Below are 15,431 nucleotides of genomic sequence, written 5' to 3'. Positions count from 1 at the left end.
AATGACAAATATCCAACATGTTCATGTTACAAATAAAATGTGGACCTAAGTAAAACAAATACTACAGACAGGTTGTTGAAGTTTACAGGTTTATTGTGTAGATGCTTTTCACATTTAGTTTCTCCTGTTTTAATTAATACAGAAAAAGGAAGCACACGGGGGAAAAAAAAGAAGAAAAAAAAGAAAAGTGAAGTGTTTTGCTTCATTTGATGCCACTGGCTTGGCTGCCCTTACACTAATAACTTGCTGGACTTTTCTTTATAACATCATCATCATTGCTGTCATCTAGTAATGAACCATTAACTCTTCCCCTATCACATTATCAGATGATTTATGTGTACAGCATTGGTGTATAAATCATTCACAGGCTATTGCAAGTGCTGACCTCTGCCTGAATGAAAGTCCCATTTAAATACAGCCTAAAAAAATACCCAGTTCCTTGTAATAAAAATATAATTTGGTTTAATCAAATGTCATAATAAAAACATGTTAGAGTATTGCATACATATAAAGTAGAAGAATATATCTCCCCTGTGTCAGTATATTTAGTGTTAGTTCTACAGCTATAATTTTGGTCATGTGCAGCATCTCTTTAAAGTAGATTTCAGAAAATAAGTGAGAACATAAACTAAATAAAATATTAGTATTTTTAAAAAATGTAACAGAAACCAGTAGTTGCAGCAGATTAGACAAACACATAGACCACAATTAAAAAAATCCCTTTGGCTGCCACAGTGAGGATATTCAACCCACAATCAGCTAACCTGAGACATGTAAACACACAAGATTCACACAAATGCTGTCAATTAAACAACAGCACAGAAATAAAAGAAGGCAAGCTGCCATAAAATAGTCTCCCAGTATATAACAAACCTACATGTATACGTAACAGTCACGCTATAATAATACATGTAAGACACGACTACAAAAAGGTCCTGTATTTTATACGTACGCATACACATATAGTTCAGTTGGGTTTGCGAACCGTGTTCACAGCTGTGTTTGCCCAACCCCCCAGTGTGTTTGAGAGGCGCGAGGCTCGGCGCGTGAGATTTGATCGACTGAGTTTACCGCTTGGGTCCAACTTTCTCATCATCACCCCTCCAGAGCATTCCCTTGAACTAGGTCTGCAGAGAGAATAGAGCAGTGATTACGGAAGAGCACAAACAGGGAGTGGCACAAAATTCTGCAGCTGTCAAAAAAGGTGGGAGGTGTCCTCTGTTATAGAACAATTTAGTTTGAATGATCAACTCTGTCATCAGGATAATATTGATTGTCCACATTGCAGGCTACAGCCAGAGTTCCTTGACTAACCTTGTACAGTACCATGATGTCATTACCTTTGATCAGGTATTTTTGCTAATTAGTTTGGTATATTAAATAAACTGATCTCAGACAAATTCTCTTCCTTAACCATGAAGATTTTACAAACAAACAAAAAAAAGAAATAAATATAGTAAATGTACAAATTTGATCTTAAAGAATCTGACTTTTCTCTTGGAATATTACCTTTTACAGGTGCATACATTATGTTTTTCATCTGATACCAAGCGCCAATATGCGCTTGGTATCAGATGATTGCGTCGGTAGACTAAGATTTTCAAGAATGCTAATGAACATTCTGCATGTTCATTAGCAGCAAATCCAATCATGACTTTAATTTAAATAGCATGACATCAGTTTTTTAAGGCATTTCTGAGATGTGTAAACATTGTGGAAAGTAGGAGAAATAGACGCTATGGTCATAAAGCCAGAAAGATATGTTAGTGACTGAAAAGAAAACATCCTTTGCTTAGACATTTTGAATTATTCATCAGATGTAAAACTGTTACAGACTTTCAGATTTGGATGCAAGGCAGTCCTTTAAGTGGAAGCCAGGTTTGTTTTGCCATGCAATTCCATGCTGTAGAATTAGTAACTCAAAGCAAATGTTTCCATAACTCTTTGGGTTTTGTTAAGATTATTTTGAGGTGTTAATTTACCTTCTGTTTTACTCCACAATTAGGGAATAGTTGTCCTGCCTGTTGAGAAACAAACTTTAATATATTCTAAAGAGGGGATCTTTTCATTTAGTGATGAAAGCAGTTAGTTGTATGTAATATAAACAGATAACATACAAGGTCACTGTTCATATCACTGTTTCACCGTGCATCTAATTCTACTCTCACATTTTGAAAGTCAACACAGGAAGTGATGCAAAAAACATTCACAAGTCCTGAAAACACATTTTTATCATTTATCTGGCTCTAATTCCCACACCCACACTTGCTCCCCGCTCACTCCCTCCTTATCCGAATTCCAGAAACAGAGACCCAGTTTCAAACTGAGGCGGGAAGAATGTCTGGGGGGAGGGGGAAAGGAAGTCTGGGGACCCACAAGCTGGGATCCGTTGGGTGGGAGGAGGGCAGTCACATGCCTTTTTGGTGCAAAGGGCACATATCCTAGTGTTCTCTATGCATAAAATGCTAAATAAAAAGGAAGTGGCCTGATGGCTTCCTCAAGTACACACAGCGGTCACTTTTTTTCACTATGCTGGCCTAAAGTTTCAATAGCTTAAAAAGTCCAATAGCACAAAGACTATTATACACATACAAATAAAAGTATCTTTAAAGGGGTAGTGCACCCAAAAATGTGTCTTTTGAGCTTTGAACACAGAATTACTTAACTGTGATTAAAACCACATATACTGTTGATGAAATTAGTATTTTTTTGTAGTTTATTATAAAAACAGGATTTTGTGGGTAAAAATAGGTAAAACCAGGTTGTGTTTTTCGTGACAGAGAGGTTATCTACATCACGAGAAAATTTAAAAAACTCTACAGCCCCCTCCCTTCAGATGCAAACAGATAGGTCCTCGTCTATAGCAGGCATAGAAAACCATGCCCACCAACGCATATGAAGGGATGTGAGCTTATATGGTGGAGATTTGCTAGTTTCAGACTTCTATTCTTTCACAGAATTTCTGATAAAATATTCCTGCAATAGGACGGATTTATGGTTGTGAGGGGTGTAAAAGTAACACCGGACTTCATTCTTTACCTGCTCATCCTCATCTAATGAGAGACAGCAGCTCAAATCATAGCAGCGGCAACTTACAGCAGCACTTCCTGCAGCTACTACAACCTGCCGTGAGTCTCCAGAGCTGCTGACAGGCCTGCGCAACAGAGCTAATGGGTAAGACTGATACGGTTCCGGACCACCTTGTTCATGTGTAGCTGAGGAGATTCAGGAGGGGAAAGGTCTTCCACCTCAAAGGCCATTCTGTGGTGTAGGTGCTTGGAGAATCTCACTTTGCATATTGCTAGTGAGCTGAGCTGCTGTCTGTCAATCATTTCTGCCTGTGCATCCCGACCAGCCCAACTCTCTGCTCACTGATAACCCCACACTTCCCACCTCAACCCTTGCAGTTTCAGGCATTTTTCAAATTCGGCAGTGGGTGGAGTTATGCAAAAAGTATGGGGTGTAGTTAGGCTTTAACTAACTAGGATCAAAAGTGTTTTACCTGTTTTCTCTGCCAATGATGCCATCAAAGGCTTTGGACAGGTGTTTGAGCCTCCTAAGACCACTGGAAACTGACTCCAAATCCTGGTTAAATTTTCTAATAATGCAGATAAAACAAATATTCAATAAATAAAAGCAGCCAAAAGAGAAAATAAGACAAACATCAGAACCAACCCAAAAAGTTCAGACACACACACACAAAAAAAAAAAAAAAACACACAATGAAAGAATGCAGTTGATATGGAACTCACAGCCTCTGGTTCTGTGTGTTGGGAGAAGCAAAGGGGCTTCGTAGTGCAGCCATTCGGACCAGTTGCCTCCTGCCTCCACCTGCTTTCACCCCATGTACAGTAGCTTCAGGTGTCTTCCGCCCTCTAGAGCCTGGAGTAGCTGCAGATCTCGGGGTTTGTCTGGGTGTTGTAGCTCGGCGGGGAGTACGCCTTGGGGTGCAAGAAGTTGATGCACAAGCATTTTCCCCCTCACGGCCCGGGGTTGCTACCAAACATTCCTCACGTGAAAACTCTCTGGTTCTCTGCAACCTCTGGGGGATATATAAATAAAAAGATGGGAGATGATGATGATGTTAAGGCAGAAAATAATGCACTGATCTTAATAGATGTGGCAGCAAGAAGCATGCAAATTTGTTTTCCTGGTAATTTTTACGTACAAAGAAAAAAAACCCCACATAAAACAAAACTAAAAAACAGGTGAAAAGAATAGAAAAACACAGATTCAATCAATAAATGCTGATCCACCTGATACATATCGCTGATGGAGTTCCGGGCACTGCGAGTAAATTTGCGGACGGGGTTGGGCTTGGGCTGCTCCTTCAGGTTTTCCCAAGTTGGATTCTCAGGGAGAGAGTTCGTCTGGACAGAACGCAGTGGGAGCCGCTTGCGCAACGACATTCTTAGAGAGTTTAAAGAGGATGAGGAGCGCATCTTACGGAAATGGTCAGGGGCTTCTGGGGAGCTCTCTGCCCCATCAGATTCATCCAGGACTGTGTGTGCCCGCCAGACCCCAACCACAGCTCTACCAACACCATCCATCACTGAAGACCCTGTACTGAACTGGACAAAGAAAACAAAAGACAGCAGAACATGTCAATTTTTTTCTTTTTTTTTTTTTTTAAATGATCAAGGCTTGATCTGAATTTTAAACATAAACAACATTAAGCCTTGAAACTGAGGCAATCACATAAACAAAGAAGAAACATTAATAATAATAATAATAATATATCTATAATCGGGCAATCTTAACTAAAAACATTAAAACAAAGTACTCCATCATGGTCAGGGAAATTAAGAGACTTAAAATATTTCTACCTAATTTAAGAAATGTAGAGTTCATTCAGTGTGTAAAGAAATATATAAAACATATTTTACAGTGAAAAATAAATTAGTACAACTCAATTCTCTGTAAATTAAGCAACTTTTGGAGCTAATGGCTCAAGACAAAATAAGCCACTTGAAACCAGTTTAAACTCCTTTTCAGATTGATTAAGATGACACAGATCTTTGCTAGTTGAAAACATGTAAAATAAATATATCTGCTATTGGACATCATAACAACCAAATACACACCATTAGTTCTAAATGTAAAAATTGAGATAAAGTACATTTCCCCAAATTAGGATAAAAAAGGCAAACGCTGTTTAGCCATGTATGGATTAAAGTGTAATATTTATACTTATATTAATGAGACCATTTGCTCTGGAAAAATGTGAAAAATGTTAATAAGCTACGGATGAGAAATGAAGGTGAAAATGACCCGTAACAACCTTTATAATCAAGCAGCAATAATCATGTTAGTGATGGCTTCGTGGCTTTTGTTTGCTTAGGACAATGTTGCCTTGCAGGAGACTGCTCAGCTCTGTTTAATTTAGGAGAGCTCCGTCCGAAACACAGCAACAGCAACAAGTTACAATGATCCAGTGCTATCACTGACATGCGTTAAATGAAAATAAAGCTTTCAATGTCTCAAATTTATCAAAGTCGTCAAGCATACATTTTTAGTTTGCGATTATAACTCATAAAACAAAAGAGGGCTGTGGCAGTGAATGCACCGTTAGCTAGTAAACGTTAGCTCCTCAGTTTACTTGAGAATACGTCATTACTTTTATCAGTAAAAGATAGATAAAGACTGACTTTCCCACCAACAGCGTTGCTCCAAACTTACCTTAAACCAACACTGGTGAAAACTGTCCCGACTGCTCTGCTTCACCACCAGCTTCCCTTTCTCTCCGAGTTTGAATTTGGCGGTGGACCGAAGCAACAGATTTCACGCAGATCTGCATCACCACGTTCTTTACGTAAAGCTAATGACGTAACGCGTTGAGTCGTAGTTGCATAAGTTAGAAAACCTGTGGTGTATTACTGATTTCTCAAATGTACTTTCGAATGCTGATCAAAACCTCAGTGAAGGCTTACAGAGTAATATTCTTATATATAAAAAGTAGCAATCAAAAATCTGAAATTTCTTTTAAATCAATGTTTAAATTTTACAAAACAAATCCATTAAAAATAGAACAGCACAAACATGCCAGTCATGTTAAATATTGTGGTTAATTAAGAATATAATAAGGAACACCTTGTCTATTTTAAAAAGACAAAGTGGTGTAATTCAAAACCTATTATTATTATTTTACAGTAGATTTAAATTTTATAGTAATATGATATGTGAAAACGAATAGCACATAAATGCAACAATGTAGTGCTGAGTACACAAAAATACACAGCAGAGTTTTTTTTTCTTTAAATACATTTCTGTTACAGAACAAATCAAATCTATCCAGGTTATTATTGCTATTTAGTTAACAGTATTATCAATAAATATTTTTTTCTATGCTATTGTATAATTTAAATTTATATTGCACTTTGTTGATTATACTCCTACTACAATGTTCTTACATTGTGCTTCTTTTTATCTACAAATGAATAATGATGCGTGTTTAGTTTCTCTCTATGAGGCCTATAATTTTTTTTAAAGCTTGCTTGAGACATATGGGGTTGAAACTTAAATGCTAGTTAGTGATTTTGTATTTCATTGCTGCATGTTGCATAGCGGTTCTGATTTTATTGTCACTCCATGTACACTTTAAGGAATAGGGAGAAAAAACTTAACAAATTATGAAAGCAAAAACACATAATAGTTTGACAAAGACTTGCAGACAGTTTATGCCACATTATCAATATTTTATTGAATTAAGGAAAGATGAGTAGAATTGTGTTAGAAGTGTGATATAACTTCTTTTAACAAGAATGTTCACAATGTGGAATAACACAAATCTCTGAACTATTAACTTTTTTTTTCTCCTTGAAAAATCCATTCTTTTTAGGCATTTAGAGCACAGTTTGCAAGTCTATGACAACAAAATCCCAGGGGCAAGTTTGTGTTATTTATTCATCATTTGACACAAATAGTGGGGTTGCTATATTCTTATTCTTATATTGACATTTCATTTTGTGATTTTATTTAAACACGTTCATAAATGACATTTGCATGGCTGAGTTTTAATGAATGTGACCAACAGATGTCACTACAGATCTGTATGTTGATTTCAAAGCCCAGTGGTTTGAGATTTTCCTCATGACCACATATTTTGTTTTAGTCTGATGAAGGCACGAACAACCCAGTATTTTTCCTCTAATGGTAATTGGATTTGTTTCTCTACTGAGGACATAAAGTTGCTTGTAATTTTTATTCTGTCATTTAAATTAGACAAAACATGCTGCAAGTATAATCTTCCAAATGTCATAATGGTGCCCAGCATGTGATGATTCCTAGCTTCAAACACATGGCACACATATGTGACACAAGGAAAATATAAGTGAATCATTTGAGGCCAATAAAGAAGATACAAAAGGACCATTTTTCTATGTATGCTTCAATATGTAGCATACATTGGTCCACTGCCAAAGTGTAGTAATTTCAACATGGCTTACCCTCTTAAAAAGTATAATGTTGAAGATTTATGTAAAATTTTCCATTTATCAAACCACATAAACAAATTATTGAAGAATACCAGAAAAAGTGTGTTTTTTTATTGGATATGATCTCCCAGGCTTATGTTACAGCAGTACCTTTATCCCATCCTTGTTCCGTGTTAAACAGTTTTATGTGAACTTGTTAAATGTTTCTTCATTGGGAATAGCACAAAGACCTAGACCTTGACCCTCACAGAGTTGTTGTCCTTGTCCTTTTGTCACATTAAGAGTAAATGTATAACATGATTTTAACAAGCCTTGATTGTACTGTTGAGTCAGAAGCTGAAGTACAGGGCAAATGTGGAAAAAAGGGATGAGAATTTTCAGTCTGATGATGATATACATACACACTGATGGCTTTACAGTTTGATGGACATGCCTCTAAAAACTATGCACTCATTTCATTGAAACTAAGGTGATTGTCTTTTAGCTTAATTTCTAACTAATTTTGGATTTGTTGCTGGCATCAAAGGCTAGATTTGTGCACATTTTCTTGATATGTTGGAATCAATAGAATTGAAGCAGGGTATACTCAGAGCCGCCACGTCCACCACACGCATCATAATGATTATCACAGCTTAACTAAAGTTACAAGTTAAAGTTTCAGATGTTTGATCAGGGAGCCTAAAACCTGCAGGAAGTTGGACTTCTCTGACTTATTTCATCACTTCAGTCATCAAATAATAAAAATGAATCTATGATCATGAATAAAAATGAACTATTCCATTTATTTTCTTATGCTCTTAGAGGAACAGTGTTCTTGTAATGTCTCTGTGCTTTTAGTTCTTGATTTATTTTATTTAAAGATATAAACAAGAAAACAGAAAATGGAGATTGAGTCCGTTCCGACATCATATCAAAGTGTGTAATACACCCACTGATCCACCACAGGGTACAGAGTCAGTGTTAAGTTTTGCCTTCCCTAAATACACTATTGCCTGCAACGTCAACAGATAAACTATGAATGACTGATTAACATGACTGAAACTTCTGGTATTTACATTGTGTAGGCAACCTCTGAAATGGTCTATTTTACCCCAAGCTATGATCTTTTCCTCTACAGTTTTGTTGTAAACTGAAAAATCAAAGTATAAAGTAGCCAAAAAAGTAAAGTGTGACCTCCTTCAGAGATTTCCAAGCTTTAATCTTTGACTTCCTCTCCTTTGTTCAGACTCAAGCACAGACTTTCTTTCTGTAGTTTCTTAAATCATTGATCTCATTTTACATTTTTACTTTGCAAAATGTGACACAGTGTCCTTTAGTTGACTGGCATGGGTATTACAAGTGTTTCTGTGGTGTCAGGTTGTAACAAACTTACCAGAATCTAGGACAAATTGTCAGTATTAATGGTCAAATAAATACCAAATATGCTACATTTTGTCAGACCTCAGGCTTAGATTTGCCTAAAATTGACAAAATAACCAACAGACACATGAAGAGCTTAATGATAGTTCTATCTTGCTTGTTCAGTTATACAGAAACATATCACCTAAAGTTTTTTGAGAGATTACCTCTCGTTAGCCCGACTCTTTGTGAAAAGCAATGCTAATGACACCAGGCTGTAGTTTCTTTATTTTACAGACATTAGTTCATTGGCATGTTCAAAACATTCCTTTTTACAAAAGGCAAATATGCTAACGAAATTAAATAAGTTACATAAATTAGTAATCATAGTCTCTTGAACACAAAAGAGTGGTGATGTCTTCATGATTTGTCTGAGCGGGCTGGTTATTGTTGCACAACTTACTTGCAGCACTGTTAAAAGAGAAAGACAGCATTATAAGATCCAGATTATAAAGAGTGTCTGCTGTCAACATCTGAGTTTAGTATGTTACCTTTGTGATTTTTTTCCACCGTGAAGCAACAGCAAGAATTGCAGTGAGGCCTACCACCACCAGCCCTGCTATCATGGGCATCAGAGGGAACTTAATGGTCTTTTCTAGAGTTGAGAAGGAAGATGATGAGCTCCCATTACTAACAGTACTCTGTAATTAATCATTACATGCAATAAAAAAATCAAACACAGAGATGATCATGTGAACTGACCTGTCACTGTGACGTAGAAAGTCTTGCTGTGTTGTCCATACTTAGGAGAGTCTGATGTGCATTGATATGTAGCTTCATGCAAGAGTTTATCCACTTTGTTGACTTGTAATTGACTTTTAAAGCCATCATTTGTCACAGCAAAGCCACCCTCTAACAGAACCACTATGCTTCCATTCAGTGACCAGGTCATAGATGAGACTGGTGGATTGGCCCGCATGTCACACTGCAGGACCAGCGGTGAGTCTATTTCTACTGTAACCTCCTCTGACCCAGAGAGCTGTGGGTGATCTGAGGAAGATCAAAGAAGATATTAATGTCACCTTTTTTTCTCCAGACAATTAAACTTATTTAACCTGCTGAACAAATTTCATCATGTCTAAACTTTAAAAACTGTTAAACTGGCAGACTGGTTCAGACTGCAACACTCCAACACAGCCTTTTATGGTTCCCTCACTATATTATTTTGATAAGTTTTAAGACAAGAAACCTATATTATGTTTATTTGCAATTCTGTCAATGTTTTTGTTGCTTTTTTTCCCCATAAGACCCAACTGAAAAGCTTATGATGATGTAAAGATAAAAAAAAAAACCAATCAATTCCTTCAACTCATCATTGATTGAAACATGTTTGTTTTGCTCCTGTCTCTTTAAGGAAGCGCTCTCTCATGAAGCCTCCCACACTACCTAAAATATTGATTAATAATAAGCAAAAATCTAAAAGTGGAACATAACTTCCAAGAAAAGCAATATGTGTTCTAAACATCCTTAAATCATATGCCTTTACAATTGTTAATTAACATTATTTACTTATACTATAAGAAATTTGTTATGCAATGTACTGAGGAATATTAAGTAGAATTTAACCAGTTTTTGAAAGTGCATATTAAATATTAAATTTAGTTAGATTTTACTCAAAAACAATTTTTGTAAAATCTACCCAAAAATTGAGGGCAAGTTTATTAGTTTAATTAGTTAAATTATAATGGCTTTTTTTTACAGTGAGGAATATTTGAGAGGGAAACAAGTTTTCTGATAAAATCTTTAATCTAATTCACAACACATTTTAATAAGAGCCCACAGCCTCACGATGGTATTGTCAGTGCTATAAGAGTCTTAACAAGTGGAGACTAAAATCTCTTAAATAGCTAAAAACAAAAATGTAACTTATTTAATCGATCAATTTTGGCTATCAGTACCATTATCAGCATAATAAAATGTCCTTTCAGTGACTTACAAGTGACATTCAGGGAGACAGAGGCCTTGTCTGAAGTGTTGGCATGCAGGTGACAAGCAAAAGTGGCACCATTATCTTCATAGATGACAGGATTGATGCACACACTGCTACGACCCTTCTTGTTTCCATCTTTCAGATCGACCACAGCTCCATTCCTCAGCCACACTAGCTCTTCATCAGATGGAGTGTCGCCATTAAGCCCACAGACCAGTGTTACAGTCTTCTGAAGCTCAACTTCAATAATACCGTCACCATTGACATCTGGAATGGTTTGGATATTGATGCCTTGAGAGACCAGAAAAGAAGGATGTTGAAATTTCAGAGTCCAAATGTAGCAGGGAAACAAGAAGTTTATCTTCGGAAAAAATAAAAAATAGTGGATGAGCAGGATAGCTTACCTAATGTCTGGGTACCACAGTAGAAGAGCAAAAGGAAAAGAGAAGTTCTGAACATCAACATTTTAGCTTTCCTGGAATAAACCTGAATAAAAAGAATGAATTATCACAAAGAACACTCAGAGAAAAATGTTTTCTTAATCCACAAAGTACAACAAAAACAAAAAGGGGTTTGTTCCAGTGGTCTGGTGGTCAGAAATACTCTATGACAGCAAGGAAGTTGCTGGTTTGACTCTCAACAAGACTTTTCTTTATGAAGTTTGTATCTTCTTCCTGTGTTTCTTTGAGGATATATATATATATGCTATATAGTATATATATAAAGTATTTACCCTGTTTAGCATACGGTCTATTGCTGGGTCTCAATCCTACATCACCTTGAATGGTTGTAGAAAAGAGATGGATGTATAAAGCATTGACGTGCGGTGAAGTTTAAGGTTGGTGAGGCAATGATTTACAATTGTAAGAACTGAAAAGAGCATCTTATTTCAATATTCGTTCAACAGCATGCAACTGGTAATGCTTCATAGCATTCCTCTTTCAATTACACTCACACACACTGTTACTAACTCTTCAGGGAGAAAAGTAGCGACTGGCTGCCCTAAAAGTCGCTAGAAATCGCTAAATGACATCATCTAATGTGCATAATAGATTGGTACATAGAGGCTGCTGTGGAGAGAAATGTCATGGGAAAGGCAAAAATGGACGAAAAAACAAGCTAAAAATTTTTAAAAAGGCAAAACTAATGAAAATAAAACAAATTATTTGGTTAATATTTTCTTTTATTCTAGATTAATTTTTTAAGTGTAGGTTGTTTTCTAATTATGAGGCCGCAACATTTCACAACACTTGTTTTCCTCCACACTCTTCATTAATAGACATTAATATCTGACGGTAAGCCAGCGTGAAATCATCCTCCACCAGCTTTGAACGTTTCATTTTCAGCCTGGTCATGAAACAGGTGATCATCTTCTGCTCTGAATGCAGCTACTGCTGCTGCCAGAAGCCTCTTCTGGTTGCTTTTGGACAGGGGAGGGGCCTGCGCAGCAGCACCCACTCCTCATTGAGAAAGTAAACTTTCATATACGTCAGTCTACAAAAGTCTCCAATACTGAAAAAGTCGCTAGATTTGTCTCTAGTCGCTTTAAAAAACAAACAAACAAACAAAAAGGTCGCTAAGTTGGCAACACTTACACACCGTGTTGGTGTGTGAGTGCGCCCCCTTGAGGTGAGGCGGAGTACTGTTTGCCACACCTGATGACTTTTCTCTGCGCTTTATTGTGCGATAAACGGGAATATTTCTCTCACAAATACATTAAATACATTAGACAGACTGTAGAGAGTCATGGTGTATAACAAATATTTCTGTAAAGTTGATATTGGCGATATGCTGAGGAACAGAAAACGGCACGTGTCATGCAACCCAGTTTGTATTGGATGGTACAGTCAGAGCTGAAGCACAGCTCCTCCGTGCCTCCACCTGGGTTTCTGCACTGGATTTGATCGGGAAATACTCAAATTTGGCAATTTTTATACTTAATAAACTGTTAAAAAAAGTGTTAGAGTCATACTGAAAATGTATTTTTAACACAGATCAGTGGAAAATATTAATATTTATTGTATGTTTTTTTCTTTATCATGACAGGTAAGGCACTGCCTCACCTGCCTCCCCTGACCGCACGTCACTGGTATAAAGGGATGCAAAATCATAAGGCTGGAAATCCAGATGCAATACATTTTGTGAGAAAATCCATTGGCTTTAACACTACACATCTACTTTGTAGCCAGAAAATGATGTTTGGGAAAGGAAAACAGTTTGTTGTGGCATTATTGTTTCATCAGCAAGTGTTTCCAAAAAAAAAAAAAAAAAAAAAAAAGAAAAAAAAAAGGTGTTGATTTAAAAAAGTCCTTTAAGTTGAATGAAAAACCACCCGTTTGCATAAAGAAAGTTCTTGTGAAAGAGTTTACTAATCTCAATGACACTTTCATGGTTGGTAAAACAAAATGGTTTATAAATATACAGCTTACAATTACTTCAATTGCCTTTGAGAAGGTCATACAAGTGAAATGACTGTTACTTATAGATATTCTTACAATTACTATATCATAATTACAATACTCTCAGAGTTGAGGAAGAGGTGCTTACCTGTCAGCGCGTGTTTCTTTGTATTTCTTGTCTCTTCCCTTCTTTGTTCCCTGTGATGTAATGAAGATGTGAAGGGCTGTTTGACTCGTCATTAACTCTTAAATGTCTTTCAGGTAACCTTTATAACATCTCTTCTTCGGAAGGACTTTTCATAACTTTATTTTCCTGTTCCTGTCAACACCCATTCAATCCACCCACTCCTTTTTTAAATTCTTTTTTTTTATTATTATTATTTTATTGTTGCTCTCCTATAGTGTGCAGACACAAGGAAACATTTTTATTGGTAAAAGTTATTGCAAAAGCACTAAAACCTGTTGGGTGTGGACATGAAGATAAAACAACACTTTTTATGAGATTCTTTTCATATCTGTTTTAAGGGTTTTTAACCCCTTACCAAGCAGGGTCATTTTGGCAAAAACGCCTGTAATATGACCTCTCCAAATTTGAATTACTGCTGTTATTGAACCCTCTGGATTGTAAGTACAGGCTTGGGCTCTTTGTAAAGGTAGCACTCTCTAGTTTCACCCACAGCAGTCAGAATCACTGTAAGTATTACTGATAAAAAATTATACACTTTAGAACACAAAGAAAAAAATATTTCTTTTGTCCTCGCCTAGCCTGTATGGACAGAATGAGACCAATCTAGATGGGAAATATTGATGTTTGACCTATAGAGAGCCCTCAAAGGTAAGGAAAGTCAACATTTAAACTTTCTGCTTTTCTGTAAAAAAAGGCTTTAGTGTTAGCGCTGTGGTTGTTGCGTGCCAAAATGGTTTATATCATCGGAAAGATGAGACTTTGAGCTTTCATTTGATGTGTGTGTTGTGGGCATTCATGACAGAGGGGCTTGCACACGTGGCTGCAATGTTGTTGATTAGTAGTCATGTACTGGGACCGGTACGTCTGCATCGTAAGGGGTTAATAGCTCTCGTGCAATTTTTAAATGCATTTACAAGATATGTTTGTTCATTTGTTGATGAATGAAGTTTACAAATCAACAGTTTGATTAAGTTGGTATAACTTATAATACTATTTTCTTTCTTTATATTATAGTTAATAAAAATATATATTAAAAATACAAAAAATAAATATGAATTCAAGTTTGATCAAGGACAGAGCTGTTGCTGTCAATAAAGTTCTTAAATACATTAATAGAGATTAGTGTGAGCTCACAAAATGTTGATAGCTCATATAAAAAATGACCCATCAGAGGGTGTTTTGGTTAAACAGGTGCTGGTCCAACAGATCTACATCCTAAGATATGGATGTGGTTATTATTTTTTAACAAGCTAATCAATAGTCATCAGTAACATTTTTACTATTTAGTACAGGGTGAAAAAGCTAAGCTAAATATAAGCTAAAAGACAAAAATGGTTTTAATGACCACCATTTTACTGCACTGGACATTGTTTTGTAATGTTTAAGAGTATTATTAACATGTTAATGTTTAATGTTTCAGTTTACGAATGCAGCAACACACATAGTTCACTAACTTTGTTTTCAGAACTAAGCCCATGTATTGATTTCTAGTACAGAAATGTCTTAGAATGATTTTATATAAATAATTAAATCCCTGCCTAATATTTGTTAACACTGTTTACATCTTTTCAGTTTTTAGTCTGAAATTGCTTTCCATCTAACAGGTTTACCAAGAGAAGGGCCTGTTTTTTCTCTAACCAATCACTAGAAACCAGGATTAAATTTTCTTTTATCTATACATAGATGCAAACCAATACCAACATACCTGTTTTGCCAGGATTTTAGTAGGGTGACAGAGAAAAGTAAAATCAGCTTAGCCCACCAAAACCATACTCAATAACAGCCGGACAGCAGTATCAGCCCTGCTCATGGTGCCAATCGGCTAATCATTAGTGCTCCTGTGTTGCTCAGTGGAGGAAATCTTTCAACTGAGAAATGCTCTTTTTACGTTTCATGTCTGATGAATCAATCTGTTTGCTAGTACGGTTTTTCAGAGTAGTGAAGCCCTCACCATATTTAATTCTAAAGAGTCCTTTTGATGCTATTTGCATACCCAGTCATGTAACTGACCAACAGCCTATTAACTTTAATTAATCATTCAGTTAATCATGTGATGCTCTTCCTGCATTAAGCAGCTGGAACAT

At 36.3% G+C, this 15,431-nt stretch overlaps 2 protein-coding genes across 4 annotated transcripts; both read right to left on the bottom strand.

The window, feature by feature from the left end:
• Window positions 1-77: 77 nt before the first annotated feature.
• LOC121653833 lies at window positions 78-5,816 on the bottom strand. 2 transcript variants are annotated; one of them, XM_042007502.1, is made up of 6 exons: window positions 5,680-5,816; window positions 4,257-4,571; window positions 3,753-4,042; window positions 3,503-3,598; window positions 1,983-2,021; window positions 995-1,127 (listed from the first exon to the last, which is right to left on the bottom strand). In XM_042007502.1, the coding sequence occupies exons 2-5, from the start codon at window positions 4,548-4,550 to the stop codon at window positions 1,991-1,993; spliced, it is 711 nt and encodes a 236-aa protein (XP_041863436.1). In that variant the 5' UTR covers window positions 4,551-4,571; window positions 5,680-5,816; the 3' UTR covers window positions 995-1,127; window positions 1,983-1,990. The 2 variants fall into 2 exon arrangements, with proteins under 2 accessions (XP_041863435.1, XP_041863436.1); XM_042007501.1 differs by lacking the exon at window positions 1,983-2,021 and having other exon boundaries at window positions 78-1,127; window positions 5,680-5,813.
• A 3,192-nt stretch (window positions 5,817-9,008) lies between these two features.
• Window positions 9,009-15,115, bottom strand: tmigd1 (transmembrane and immunoglobulin domain containing 1). Of its 2 annotated transcripts, XM_042008525.1 has the most exons (7): window positions 15,053-15,115; window positions 13,309-13,358; window positions 11,166-11,247; window positions 10,768-11,052; window positions 9,534-9,821; window positions 9,323-9,426; window positions 9,010-9,242 (listed from the first exon to the last, which is right to left on the bottom strand). In XM_042008525.1, the coding sequence occupies exons 3-7, from the start codon at window positions 11,224-11,226 to the stop codon at window positions 9,231-9,233; spliced, it is 750 nt and encodes a 249-aa protein (XP_041864459.1). In that variant the 5' UTR covers window positions 11,227-11,247; window positions 13,309-13,358; window positions 15,053-15,115; the 3' UTR covers window positions 9,010-9,230. The 2 variants fall into 2 exon arrangements, with proteins under 2 accessions (XP_041864460.1, XP_041864459.1); XM_042008526.1 differs by lacking the exon at window positions 13,309-13,358 and having other exon boundaries at window positions 9,009-9,242; window positions 15,053-15,076.
• Window positions 15,116-15,431: the final 316 nt, after the last annotated feature.

The sequence above is a fragment of the Melanotaenia boesemani genome, chromosome 15 (genome assembly GCF_017639745.1).
Source record: "Melanotaenia boesemani isolate fMelBoe1 chromosome 15, fMelBoe1.pri, whole genome shotgun sequence".
Lineage (NCBI taxonomy): Eukaryota > Metazoa > Chordata > Actinopteri > Atheriniformes > Melanotaeniidae > Melanotaenia > Melanotaenia boesemani.
The sequence above is the reverse complement of the archived record's forward strand: the minus strand, read 5'-3'. Positions and strand labels throughout refer to the sequence as shown.

Excerpts from the sequence above, each read along its gene's own strand:
- LOC121653833 (XM_042007501.1), bottom strand. The coding sequence starts at position 4,550 with ATGGATGGTGTTGGTAGAGCTGTGGTTGGGGTCTGGCGGGCACACACA. Across the intron at positions 3,599-3,752 it reads AACACACAGAACCAGAGGCT|AAAATTTAACCAGGATTTGG; the intron begins GTGAGTTCCATA and ends CTGCATTATTAG. Across the intron at positions 1,128-3,502 it reads ATCATTGGCAGAGAAAACAG|ACCTAGTTCAAGGGAATGCT; the intron begins GTAAAACACTTT and ends TTCTCTCTGCAG.
- tmigd1 (XM_042008525.1), bottom strand. The coding sequence starts at position 11,226 with ATGTTGATGTTCAGAACTTCTCTTTTCCTTTTGCTCTTCTACTGTGGT. Across the intron at positions 11,053-11,165 it reads CTGTGGTACCCAGACATTAG|GCATCAATATCCAAACCATT; the intron begins GTAAGCTATCCT and ends TGGTCTCTCAAG. Across the intron at positions 9,822-10,767 it reads TGTCTCCCTGAATGTCACTT|ATCACCCACAGCTCTCTGGG; the intron begins GTAAGTCACTGA and ends GATCTTCCTCAG.